General features: G+C 43.7%; 1 protein-coding gene across 1 annotated transcript; it reads right to left on the bottom strand.

Moving 5' to 3' along the window:
* Positions 1-2,144: 2,144 nt before the first annotated feature.
* On the bottom strand, positions 2,145-12,888 carry LOC138370300 (micronuclear linker histone polyprotein-like). The gene is made up of 4 exons (XM_069334317.1): positions 12,874-12,888; positions 9,773-9,864; positions 3,069-3,189; positions 2,145-2,612 (listed from the first exon to the last, which is right to left on the bottom strand). The coding sequence occupies exons 1-4, from the start codon at positions 12,886-12,888 to the stop codon at positions 2,145-2,147; spliced, it is 696 nt and encodes a 231-aa protein (XP_069190418.1).
* Between the last annotated feature and the right edge of the window lie 973 nt (positions 12,889-13,861).

Below are 13,861 nucleotides of genomic sequence, written 5' to 3'. Positions count from 1 at the left end.
GTCCCCCCCCTGCCCCCCCTGCCCCCCCCTGTCCCCCCCCCTGCCCCCCCCCTTTATAATATTGATAGGGTTTCGTGTACTTGTTTTCCTTGTTTCTCTTGCTCCGACTCGGCCCATCAAGCTCTCTGTTTGCAATTGTTTGCACAAGCCTTTAAGGTGTCTGTCCCCCAGTTAATATTCTTGCTTTTTGTTGTTTTTGTTGTATTTGTATCCGTAAGTTCGTCTTTTATTGAGCTTTTTTTTGCCCCTTAGTTAAGTTCCAGTTCGTCTTTTATTGAGCTTTTTTTTGCCCCTTAGTTAAGTTCCAGTTCGTCTTTTATTGAGTTTTTTTTGCCTTAGTTAATTTCCAGTTCGTCTTTTATTGAGTTTTTTTTGCCTTAGTTAATTTCCAGTTCGTCTTTTATTGAGCTTTTTTTTGCCCTTAGTTAATTTCCAGTTCGTCTTTTATTGAGCTTTTTTTTGCCTTAGTTAATTTCCAGTTCGTCTTTTATTGAGCTTTTTTTTGCCTTAGTTAATTTCCAGTTCGTCTTTTATTGAGCTTTTTTTTGCCTTAGTTAATTTCCAGTTCGTCTTTTATTGAGCTTTTTTTTGCCCCTTAGTTAAGTTCCAGTTCGTCTTTTATTGAGCTTTTTTTTGCCTTAGTTAATTTCCAGTTCGTCTTTTATTGAGCTTTTTTTTTGCCTTAGTTAATTTCCAGTTCGTCTTTTATTGAGCTTTTTTTTGCCTTAGTTAATTTCCAGTTCGTCTTTTATTGAGCTTTTTTTTGCCTTAGTTAATTTCCAGTTCGTCTTTTATTGAGCTTTTTTTTGCCCCTTAGTTAAGTTCCAGTTCGTCTTTTATTGAGTTTTTTTTGCCTTAGTTAATTTCCAGTTCGTCTTTTATTGAGTTTTTTTTGCCTTAGTTAATTTCCAGTTCGTCTTTTATTGAGCTTTTTTTTGCCCTTAGTTAATTTCCAGTTCGTCTTTTATTGAGCTTTTTTTTGCCTTAGTTAATTTCCAGTTCGTCTTTTATTGAGCTTTTTTTTGCCTTAGTTAATTTCCAGTTCGTCTTTTATTGAGCTTTTTTTTGCCTTAGTTAATTTCCAGTTCGTCTTTTATTGAGCTTTTTTTTGCCTTAGTTAATTTCCAGTTCGTCTTTTATTGAGCTTTTTTTTGCCCCTTAGTTAAGTTCCAGTTCGTCTTTTATTGAGTTTTTTTTGCCTTAGTTAATTTCCAGTTCGTCTTTTATTGAGTTTTTTTTGCCTTAGTTAATTTCCAGTTCGTCTTTTATTGAGCTTTTTTTTTGCCCTTAGTTAATTTCCAGTTCGTCTTTTATTGAGCTTTTTTTTGCCTTAGTTAATTTCCAGTTCGTCTTTTATTGAGCTTTTTTTTGCCTTAGTTAATTTCCAGTTCGTCTTTTATTGAGCTTTTTTTTGCCATAGTTAATTTCCAGTTCGTCTTTTATTGAGCTTTTTTTTGCCCCTTAGTTAAGTTCCAGTTCGTCTTTTATTGAGCTTTTTTTTGCCTTAGTTAATTTCCAGTTCGTCTTTTATTGAGCTTTTTTTTTGCCTTAGTTAATTTCCAGTTCGTCTTTTATTGAGCTTTTTTTTGCCTTAGTTAATTTCCAGTTCGTCTTTTATTGAGCTTTTTTTTGCCCCTTAGTTAAGTTCCAGTTCGTCTTTTATTGAGCTTTTTTTTTGCCTTAGTTAATTTCCAGTTCGTCTTTTATTGAGCTTTTTTTTTGCCTTAGTTAATTTCCAGTTCGTCTTTTATTGAGCTTTTTTTTGCCTTAGTTAATTTCCAGTTCGTCTTTTATTGAGCTTTTTTTTGCCCCTTAGTTAAGTTCCAGTTCGTCTTTTATTGAGCTTTTTTTTGCCTTAGTTAACTTCCAGTGTCATTTCTGTTTTTTTTTTACCCTTAAGTTAGGTTCTAGTCCAAGTTAGCTTCTTTCCCGTCAGTTAGTTTTTTTTACTTGAGCTTGTAACTATTCCCCCCCCCTGCCCCCCTCAACCCCCCACTTGGAGGGGTGTGTACCCCCCCCCACTCCAACCCCCCCCCCCCCCCCCCCCTTCCGGAGCCCCCATTTCCACGAGGTCATTGTTGTATTTCACTGTATTAACTTCCATGTATCTTACTGTATCATATTGTATCCGTCTTAGCGCATTCTTAAGGTTCAGTTGGCAACCCTCTTAGGCCTGGTGGTGTTGCTGAGGTGATTTTGTTGGCGCTACTGTTGCGTATAGGGTTGCTACTGATGTGGCTACTGTTCCTGCTACTTTTGCTGCTACTTTTCCTGCTACTTTTGCTGCTACTTTTGCTGCTACTTTTCCTGCTACTTTTCCTGCTACTTTTCCTGCTACTTTTCCTGCTACTTTTCCTGCTACTTTTCCTGCTACTTTTGCTGCTACTTTTGCTGCTACTTTTGCTGCTACTTTTCCTGCTACTTTTCCTGCTACTGTTCCTGCTACTTTTGCTGCTACTTTTCCTGCTACTTTTCCTGCTACTTTTCCTGCTACTTTTGCTGCTACTTTTGCTGCTACTTTTGCTGCTACTTTTGCTGCTACTTTTCCTGCTACTTTTCCTGCTTCCACCAGCAGAGAACACGGCAAACCTCCAATCCGGTGTAAATCGGGTCTTTCAATGGGTCTTGGATGTAATCTGGACTTTCAATGGGTCGTGGATGTAATCTGGACTTTCAATGGGTCGTGGATGTAATCTGGACTTTCAATGGGTCGTGGATGTAATCGGGTCTTTCAATGGGTCTTGGATGTAATCTGGACTTTCAATGGGTCGTGGATGTAATCGGATCTTTCAATGGGTCTTGGATGTAATCTGGACTTTCAATGGGTCGTGGATGTAATCGGGTCTTTCAATGGGTCTTGGATGTAATCTGGACTTTCAATCGGATGTAAATCGGGTCTTTCAATGGGTCTTAGATGTAATCTGGTCTTTCAATCGGATGTAAATCGGGTCTTTCAATCGGCCACAGGTAATAATTTGTTGTTTAATAGTGACAAGCTCCAGCTCCTGGGCTATGGAACACTTTACTATACTAAAGTGGGGAACCATATCAAAGTTAAGTCAAGTTACACTATTGAAAGAAAAAGCCATTTTAAGCATCTCGAAGTAATTAGGTTTTGTGTCGAGTTTCTTGCTGCTGCTGCTGCTCCTGCTGCTGCTGCTGCTGCTCCTGCTGCTGCTCCTGCTGCTGCTGCTGCTGCTGCTCCTCCTGCTGCTCCTGCTGCTGTTGTTTGTAATATGTGTGTGTTACCACCACTCCCAGCAGACAAGCCTAGCAGCCATTCCCAGCAGACGCAAGCCTTACCCCCCACTGCCAGCAGACAAGCCTAGCAGCCATTCCCAGCAGACGCAAGCCTTACCCCCCACTCCCAGCAGACAAGCCTAGCAGCCATTCCCAGCAGACGCAAGCCTTACCCCCACTCCCAGCAGACAAGCCTAGCAGCCATTCCCAGCAGACGCAAGACTTACCCCCCACTGCCAGCAGACAAGCCTAGCAGCCATTCCCAGCAGACGCAAGCCTTACCCCCCACTCCCAGCAGACAAGCCTAGCTAGCAGCCATTCCCAGCAGACCAGCAGAGGTAAACAGCCAGCCACTCAGCGCAGACATTCATTCCACGTCAGGAAACGATGTATAGAATTCCGATACTTGAAGTGAAGGTATTTACGACCTCGGGGGGGCATATGAATCATTGCGACCCTCTATCACTTGACCCGCATGGCCGTCTATCCCCTCAGAGTGCCGTGGAAAAATGGGCCTTATGGACTTCCAGTTCCATACCCCATTGCGTCTGAGGTCCAAGAAAGCCCTTTGTTGTCTTTAGAACTTGTTCCAGACCTTGAGCTTGTCTTTAGAACTTGTTCCAGACCTTGAGCTTGTCTTTAGAACTTGTTCCAGACCTTGAGCTTGTCTTTAGAACTTGTTCCAGACCTTGACATTGTCTTTAGAACTTGTTCCAGACCTTGAGATTGTCTTTAGAACTTGTTCCAGACCTTGAGATTGTCTTTAGAACTTGTTCCAGACCTTGAGATTGTCTTTAGAACTTGTTCCAGACCTTCAGATTGTCTTTAGAACTTGTTCCAGACCTTGGGCTTGCTTTTAAAACTTGTTCCAGACCCCCTGAGGGCCATTCTAAACCTGTTCCACACACGAAACATTACTTTGAAACACTAACTATCGAGCTAGTGTCGATAAGAACATGATAAGAACAGAATATAGAATACATGATCTAGGATTTACCTGCTTAAAATTATCTGTTAGATTAAGGACCTGCCCGAAACGCTGCGCGTACTAGTGGCTTTACAAGATTGTAAATACTACGCTATGTATTCTCTCAAACCCAATGTACCTTCTTGTATATAAATAAGAACATGATAACATGATTTTCAAGGAAACTTGCAATACAGCGTTGTTCATGCCTGTGTACTCACCTAGTTGTGCTTGCGGGGGTTGAGCTCTGGCTCTTTGGTCCCGCCTCTCAACCATCAATCAACAGGTGTCTCAACCGTCAATCAACAGGTGTGTGCTTCAGCATGCTTGCTTGTTCACCCTATGATGGTCAGGCATTTGTCAAGCAGTTGACAGGGGGGTTGTTAAGAGCAAATACAAGGAAACAATCAAACAAACGCAGCAAGGCATACAAGGAAACAATCAAACAAACGCAGCAAGGCGAACATCTATCTACCTGACAAGGCGAGCATCTATCTACCAGGCAAGGAGAGCATCTATCTACCAGGGAACGCGGGCATCTATCTACCAGGCAAGGAGAGCATCTATCTACCAGGCAAGGAGAGCATCTATCTACCAGGGAACGCGAGCATCTATCTACCAGGCAAGGAGAGCATTTATCTACCAGGGAACGCGGGCATCTATCTACCAGGCAAGGAGAGCATCTATCTACCAGGCAACGCGAGCATCTATCTACCAGGCAAGGAGAGCATCTATCTACCAGGCAAGGAGAGCATCTATCTACCAGGGAACGCGGGCATCTATCTACCAGGCAAGGAGAACATCTATCTACCAGGCAACGCGAGCATCTATCTACCAGGCAACGCGAGCATCTATCTACCAGGCAAGGAGAGCATCTATCTACCAGGCAAGGCGAGCATCTATCTACCAGGGAACGCGGGCATCTATCTACCAGGCAAGGAGAGCATCTATCTACCAGGCAAGGAGAGCATCTATCTACCAGGCAAGGAGAGCATCTATCTACCAGGCAAGGAGAGCATCTATCTACCAGGCAAGGAGAGCATCTATCTACCAGGCAAGGAGAGCATCTATCTACCAGGCAAGGAGAGCATCTATCTACCAGGGAACGCGAGCATCTATCTACCAGGCAACGCGAGCATCTATCTACCAGGCAAGGGGAGCATCTATCTAGCAGGCAAGGGGAGCATCTATCTAGCAGGCAAGGGGAGCATCTATCTAACAGGCAAGGGGAGCATCTATCTACCAGGGAACGCGGGCATCTATCTACCAGGGAACGCGGGCATCTATCTACCAGGGAACGCGGGCATCTATCTACCAGGGAACGCGGGCATCTATCTACCAGGGAACGCGAGCATCTATCTTCCAGGTTAGGGGAGCATCTATCTACCAGGGAACGCGAGCATCTATCTTCCAGGTTAGGGGAGCATCTATCTACCAGGCAAGGGGAGCATCTATCTAGCAGGCAAGGGGAGCATCTATCTACCAGGGAACGCGGGCATCTATCTACCAGGGAACGCGGGCATCTATCTACCAGGGAACGCGAGCATCTATCTACCAGGCAAGGGGAGCATCTATCTACCAGGGAACGCGGGCATCTATCTACCAGGGAACGCGAGCATCTATCTACCAGGCAAGGGGAGCATCTATCTACCAGGGAACGCAGTTATCACACTGGCGCCAACAGCGAGCTAACAGACATAGCTTAATTGATCAAAGAGCCTAGCCAAACGGCCAGCATGCTGCGGGGAGGGGGGGGTGGGTGGGGTGGGGTGGGGGGGAGATGTGGTTGAGCCTGTGTGAGAGAGAGAGAGAGAGAGAGAGAGAGAGAGAGAGAGAGAGAGAGAGAGAGAGAGAGAGAGAGAGATGAGATATACAGGAAAAATTAGTTTTTCAAGAATTTTTCATATTCTTGTAAACACAAAAGATCTCGGCATTTTCCTTTCACGTGTGTGTTAACATATATATATTTATGCGCAGAGGCTTGTCCCCTCCGGTTTGGCTTACTCTTGAGAGACGAGTACTCATTATATATATATATTCCCATCTGAAAGATAAGCCCAATATCGGGGTTATAAAAGTTGCCAATGACCTCGTTTTAACGGCCCCAAATGTCACTTTCCCGTCACTCAACCACTCTGGCATTCTTCACCACTAAATCATTGTTGCAACAATGCAATCCTCGCTGCAACCATGCGACCCAAACTACAACCCACAACAAAATAAAACTAGTTAAATAAGCAGATCGCGTCAGTCAGTCAGCTGCCTCGACCGTTATGGCGGTTTGGGAATTTAAATTCAATTTGATTCCCGCCCGCCCGTCTTTACGGACTCTTGAACCGTGTTCTCAAGTTGTTGTCTAGTTGTCTAGTGGTTGTTATAGTGACAGGTTGTCATAACCCAGCCTTCACGAGACGTCTCCAGGACTGACAGGGTTGTGAAGCCTTTGTATCGTCTGGCTGTGTGGAACATTAATAGAGTTTTGTGAGTTGTGACTTAATTTTAGAAGAAAGGAATGGGGAGACAGGAAGAGGAAGAGGTGTTCCAGGAACATTCCAGTAGGCTGTGAGGACCCTCTAGGCCTCGTGCTGCTACACACACACACACACACACACACACACACACACACACACACACACACACACACACACACACACACACACACACACCACACACACACACACACACATCTGGAGAGAAGAGACTTCGTGACAACCCATCAACATGGGTTCAGGGAGGGTAAAGCTTGCCTTACAGGCTTGATAGAATTCTATGATCAGGTGACAAAGATTAAGAAAGAGAAGGGTGGGCGGACTGCATTTTTTTGGACTGTCGGAAAGCCTTTGACACAGTACCGCATAAGAGGCTGGTACATAAGCTGGAGAAACAGGCAGGAGTAGCTGGTAAGGTGCTCCAGTGGATAAGGGAGTACCTAAACAATAGGAAGCAGAGTTATAGTGAGGGGTGAGACCTCAGACTGGCGTGAAGTCACCAGTGGAGTCCCACAGGGCTCTGTGCTTGGACCTATCCTGTTTCTGATATACGTAAATGATCTCCCAGAGGGTATAGACTCATTCCTCTCAATGTTTGCTGACGACGCCAAAATTATGAGAAGGATTAAGACACAGGAGGACAGCTTGAGGCTTCAAGAAGACCTGGACAAGCTGCAGGAATGGTCGAACAAATGGATGTTAGAGTTTAATCCAAGCAAATGTAATGTAATGAAGATAGGGGTAGGAAGCAGGAGACCAGATACAAGGTATCACTTGGGAGATGAAATACTTCAAGAGTCAGAGAGAGAGAGAAAGACCTGGGGGTTGATATCACGCCAGACCTGTCCCCTGAAGCTCATATCAAGACGATAACATCAGCAGCATATGCCAGGTTGGCTAACATAAGAACGGCCTTTAGAAACTAGTGTAAGGAATCTTTCAAAACATTATATACCACATATGTCAGACCAATCCTGGAGTATGCGGCTCCAGCATGGAGTCCATATCTAGTCAAGCATAAGACTAAACTGGAAAAGGTTCAAAGGTTTGCCACCAGACTAGTACCCGAGCTGAGAGGTATGAGCTGCGAGGAGAGACTACGGGAATTGAACCTCACTTCGTTGGAAGACAGAAGAGTTAGGAGGGACATCATCACCACATTCAAGATTCTCAAGGGAATCGACAAGGTTGATAAAGATAGGCTATTTAACACAAGGGGCACACGCACAAGGGGACACAGGTGGAAACTGAGTGCCCAAATGAGCCACAGAGATATTAGAAAGAACTTTTTTAGTGTCAGAGTGGTTGACAAATGGAATGCATTAGGAAGCAATGTGGTGGAGGCTGACTCCATACACAGTTTCAAGTGTAGATATGATAGAGCCCAATAGGCTCAGGAACCTGTACACCTGTTGATTGACGGTTGAGAGGCGGGACCAAAGAGCCAAAGCTCAACCCCCGCAAACACAACTAGGTGAGTACAACTAGGTGAGTACACGTACACACACACACACACACACACACAATGTCGTACCGATTTTCAAAAAGGGTGATAGGGAGGAGGCACTTAACTACAGACCCGTATCACTGACAAGCGTCCCCTGCAAAATACTTGAAAGAATAATTAGGCTAAGACTTGTTGAGCACCTGGAGAGCATTGGGTTTGTAAACAAGCACCAACATGGGTTCTGGACAGGGAAATCATGCCTAACAAACCTTTTAGAATTCTATGATAAAGTAACAAGGATAAGGCAGGACAGAGAAGGCTGGGCAGACTGCATATTTCTTGACTGTCAAAAGGCCTTTGATACGGTACCGCACATGAGACTGCTATACAAACTTGAGAGGCAGGCAGGAGTAAGCGGAAAGGCCCTAGTATGGGTGAAGAACTACCTAACAGGAAGGAGCCAGAGGGTAATGGTAAGGGGCGAAAAGTCGGACTGGCGAACAGTAACAAGTGGAGTACCTCAAGGATCGGTGCTGGGACCAATCCTCTTTCTAATTTACGTAAATGATATGTTTACAGGAGTGGAATCATACATGTCAATGTTTGCAGATGACGCAAAATTAATGAGAAGAGTTGTGACAGACGAGGATTGTAGGATCCTCCAAGAGGACTTACACAGGCTGCAGAGATGGTCAGAGAAATGGCTACTGGAGTTTAACACCAGTAAATGTAAAGTTATGGAAATGGGATCAGGTGACAGGAGACCAAAGGGACAGTACACAATGAAGGGGAACAGCCTACCTGTAACGATTCGAGAAAGAGACCTGGGAGTGGATGTGACGCCCAATCTAACTCCTGAGGCACATATAAATAGGATAACGACAGCAGCGTACTCTACACTGGCGAAAATTAGAACTTCATTCAGAAACCTAAATGAGGAAGCTTTTAGGGCGCTTTACACTGCCTACGTGAGACCCGTCTTAGAGTATGCCGCGCCATCATGGAGCCCCCACCTGAAGAAACACATAAAGAAACTGGAGAAGGTTCAGAGGTTTGCGACGAGGCTTGTCCCAGAGCTACGAGGGATGGGATATGAAGAGCGGCTGAAGGAACTGAACCTTACGACACTAGAGAAAAGAAGGGAGAGAGGAGATATGATAGGGACATATAAAATACTCAGGGGAATTGACAAAGTGGAAATAGATCAAATGTTCACACGTAATAATAACAGAACGAGGGGACATGGGTGGAAACTGGAAACTCAGATGAGTCACAGAGATGTTAGGAAGTTTTCTTTTAGCGTGAGAGTAGTAGAAAAATGGAATGCACTTGGGGAACAGGTTGTGGAAGCAAATACTATTCATACTTTTAAAACTAGGTATGATAGGGAAATGGGACAGGAGTCATTGCTGTAAACAACCGATAGCTAGAAAGGCGGGATCCAAGAGTCAATGCTCGATCCTGCAAGCACATATAGGTGAGTACATATAGGTGAGTACACACACACACACACACACACACACACACACACACACACACACACACACACACACACACACTCTCACTCACTCACACTCACTCACACACACACACACTCACACACTCACACACTCTCACACACACACTCACACTTCTCTCTCTGTCTCTTTTCCCCTCCCTCTCTCTTCTTTCTTTCTCTCTTCATTCTTTCTCTCTTCATTCTTTCTCTCTTCATTCTTTACCTGGTTGATACCTGGTTGATGGGGTTCTGGGAGTTCTTCTACTCCCCAAGCCCGGCCCGAGGCCAGGCTCGACTTGTGAGAGTTTGGTCCACCAGGCTGTTGCTTGGAGCGGCCCGCAGGCCCACATACCCACCACAGCCCGGTTGGTCCGGCACTCCTTGGAGGAATAAATCTAGTTTCCTCTTGAAAATGTCCACTGTTGTTCCGGCAATATTTCTTATGCTTGCTGGGAGGACGTTGAACAACCGCGGACCTCTGATGTTTATACAGTGTTCTCTGATTGTGCCTATGGCACCTCTGCTCTTCATTGGTTCTATTCTACATTTTCTTCCATGTCGTTCACTCCAGTACGTTGTTATTTTACTGTGTAGATTTGGTACTTGACCCTCCAGTATCTTCCAGGTGTATATTATTTGATATCTCTCTCGTCTTCTTTCTAGTGAGTACATTTGGAGGGCTTTGAGACGATCCCAATAATTTAGGTGCTTTATTGCGTCTATGCGTGCCGTATATGTTCTCTGTATTCCCTCTATTTCAGCAATCTCTCCTGCTTTGAAGGGGGAAGTGAGTACTGAGCAGTACTCAAGACGGGACAACACAAGTGCCTTGAAGAGTACAACCATTGTGATGGGATCCCTGGATTTGAAAGTTCTCGTAATCCATCCTATCATTTTTCTGGCTGTCGCAATATTTGCTTGGTTATGCTCCTTAAACGTTAGGTCGTCCGACATTATTATTCCCAAATCCTTTACATGCTGTTTTCCTACTATGGGTACATTTGATTGTGTTTTGTACTCTGTATTATGTTTAAGGTCCTCATTTTTACCGTACCTGAGTACCTGGAATTTATCACTGTTAAACATCATGTTATTTTCTGATGCCCAGTCGAAAACTTTATTAATATCAGCTTGAAGTTTTTCAATGTCCTCAGCCGAGGTAATTTTCATACTGATTTTTGTGTCATCTGCAAAGGATGATACGAAGCTGTGACTTGTATTTTTGTCTATATCTGATATGAGAATAAGGAAAAGCAGTGGTGCAAGGACTGTACCCTGAGGTACAGAGCTTTTCACTGCACTTGGACTAGATTTTATATGGTTGACAGTTACTCGCTGAGTCCTGTTTGACAGAAAACTGAGTATCCAGCGTCCTACTTTACCGGTTATTCCCATTGACTTCATTTTGTGTGCTATCACGCCATGGTCACATTTATCGAAGGCCTTTGCGAAGTCCGTGTATATCACATCAGCATTCTGTTTCTCTTCTAATGCCTCAGTGACTTTGTCGTAGTGCTCAAGTAGCTGTGAGAGGCACGATCTTCCCGCTCGAAATCCATGTTGGCCTGGGTTATGAAGGTCATTGGTCTCCATGAAATTGGTGACCTGACTCCTAATCACTCTCTCAAATACTTTTATGATGTGCGATGTTAGTGCAACTGGTCTATAATTTTTTGCCAATGCTTTGCTCCCTCCCTTGTGTAGAGGGGCTATGTCTGCTACTTTAAGTGCATCTGGTATCTCCCCCGTGTCCAAGCTCTTCCTCCACACTATACTGAGTGCCTGTGCTACCGGCACTTTGCATTTCTTTATAAATATTGAATTCCATGAGTCTGGACCTGGGGCCGAGTGCATGGGCATGTTTTCAATTTCTTTTTCAAAATTTAGTGCGCTCGTGTTTATATCAGTTATATTTACCGGGGTTTGAATATCCCGCATAAAGAAAATGTCTGGATCTTCCACCTTCATGTTGTTTATTGGAGTGCTAAACATGTCCTCATACTGCTTTTTTAGGATTTCACTAATTTCTTTGTCATCCTCCGTGTATGAACCTTCACTTGTACGAATAGGTCCAATACTGGCAGTGGTTTTTGCTTTTGATTTCGCATATGAGAAGAAATATTTTGGATTTTTCTTTATTTCCTGAATTGCTTTCTGTTCTAACTGCCTTTCTTCAGTTTCATATGAGTGTTTCAATTTCCGCTCGATTTCTTCAATCTCCCTATTTAAATTATTCCTTCTTTGACGGGAAATTCGTGTCTGCATAAGCAGTTCCGTTATTTTTTTCCTGCGTTTATAGTGTCGTCTGCGTTCTCTTTCTACGTTAGATCTCTTTCTGGCTTTCCTCAAAGGAACATGTTTCAGACAGACTTGATACGCTTCTGAAGTAAGTTTTTCTATTCCTTCTGTAGGACTTGTATTATTTAGAACAGTTCCCCATGGAATGTTTGTAAGTTCCCTGTTTATTATCTCCCAGTCTATCCTTTTATTATTAAAATTGAATTTACTGAATAGCCCCTCTCGCTTTATCAACGTTTTAGGTCTATTCTGAGTATTGATGGTCGTTTGCACTTCAATGAGTTTGTGATCTGAGTATGTGGTATCTGATATCGTAATGTCTCTGATAATGTCTTCATTGTTCGTAAAGACCAGATCTAGAATATTTTCATTTCTCGTTGGCTCCGATATCTGCTGATTGAGTGAAAATTTGTCACAGAATCTAAGTAGTTCTCTAATCTGTGGTTGGTTAGGTCCTGTTAGATTTCCTGGTATAATATTATTGTTTGCTATTTTCCACCTGAGACTAGGCAAGTTGAAGTCACCTAGGAAAATAATTTCTCTCTTCATTCTTTCTCTCTTCATTCTTTCTCTCTTCATTCTTTCTCTCTTCATTCTTTCTCTCTTCATTCTTTCTCTCTTCATTCTTTCTCTCTTCATTCTTTCTCTTTCTTATTTCTCTTTCTTCTTTCTCTCTTTCTCTTCTCTCTCTGTCCAAGGGATCAACCAGGCTGTGATGATTCATACGTCCGGCTGCGAGCTGCTGTATCCAACAGCCTGGTTGACCAGACCACCAACCAGGAGACCTGGGTTAGAGATAGCAGACCACTGTGGGGGGGGGGGGGGGGTAGGAATGGCGGGTTGTGGGGGGAGGGGGCATTGATCCCCAGAACACTAGCACAGAGAGTGGGGGTTTCAGGGGGAGTAGACCTCTCGAAACCCTCTCCAGGTATACTCTAGGTAAAATCATTGTATTTTGTTCACTAATAAGCTTTGTTGAATTTTGTGGCAATGTTGTTAAATATTTATTTGTTTGGTAGAGTGTAGCGCATTTTGCCCCCCAAACCTGCCCCCCCCCCTGGTGGCAGGGTTGTGAAACTATTGTTCACTATTATGGTACAGATATATGGAATTACATTTGTTCCAGGTGTTAATGGATAGTCAGTCCAGCAACCAGGAGGCCTGGTCGACGACCGGGCCGCGGGGACACTAAGCCCCGGAAGCACCTCAAGGTAACCTCAAGGTATGGTCTATAGCCTCCTGGTGGGACATTTCTGAATGAGTTGCTTTGATTTTGATGGTGTGGTATTTATATAGAGTAAACATTGTATAATCTTGGATTAATTAGATCATCTATGAGTTACAGAACATTGTTGTTATCGTAATGTATTTGTAAACAAAATTGTTCTCAATATAGGTACAAAAACTGAACACTATTCACGTATAGAAAGAGACGAATAATTTGTAAAGTGGTTTTAATCAACATTTATTAAAAAAAATCTCATGTGTCGAACAATTCTTAAATTATTTTCGCGAGGAATATTTGGAGTTAAATTGGTAGAGGTTTTATTTTTTTCAAACGCTGGTTATTTTGAAGGAGTTATGAAGTAAGTTTTTTTTTTATTCAGGTATAATATGTCTCACTTGCTTTGTCTTTGCTTTGCTTTGGGGCTCTCTGGTTCAGCTTCAGCTCCTAAGCCCCGCCTTTCGAACCAATAAAATTGTCTTGCAATGATACCTGGTTGATGGGGTTCTGGGAGTTCTTCTATTCCCCAAGCCCGGCCCGAGGCCAGGTTTGACTTATGAGAGTTTGGTCCACCAGGCTGTTGCTTGGAGCGGCCCGCAGGCCCACATACCCACCACAGCCCGGCTGATCCGGAACTTCTCTTAGAAAACAGTTCAGTTTCCTCTTGAAGATGTCCACGGTTGTTCCGGCAATATTT

This window comes from Procambarus clarkii, chromosome 31 (assembly GCF_040958095.1).
Source record: "Procambarus clarkii isolate CNS0578487 chromosome 31, FALCON_Pclarkii_2.0, whole genome shotgun sequence".
Classification (NCBI taxonomy): Eukaryota; Metazoa; Arthropoda; class Malacostraca; order Decapoda; family Cambaridae; genus Procambarus; species Procambarus clarkii.
This window is presented reverse-complemented; position numbering and strand designations above follow the sequence as displayed.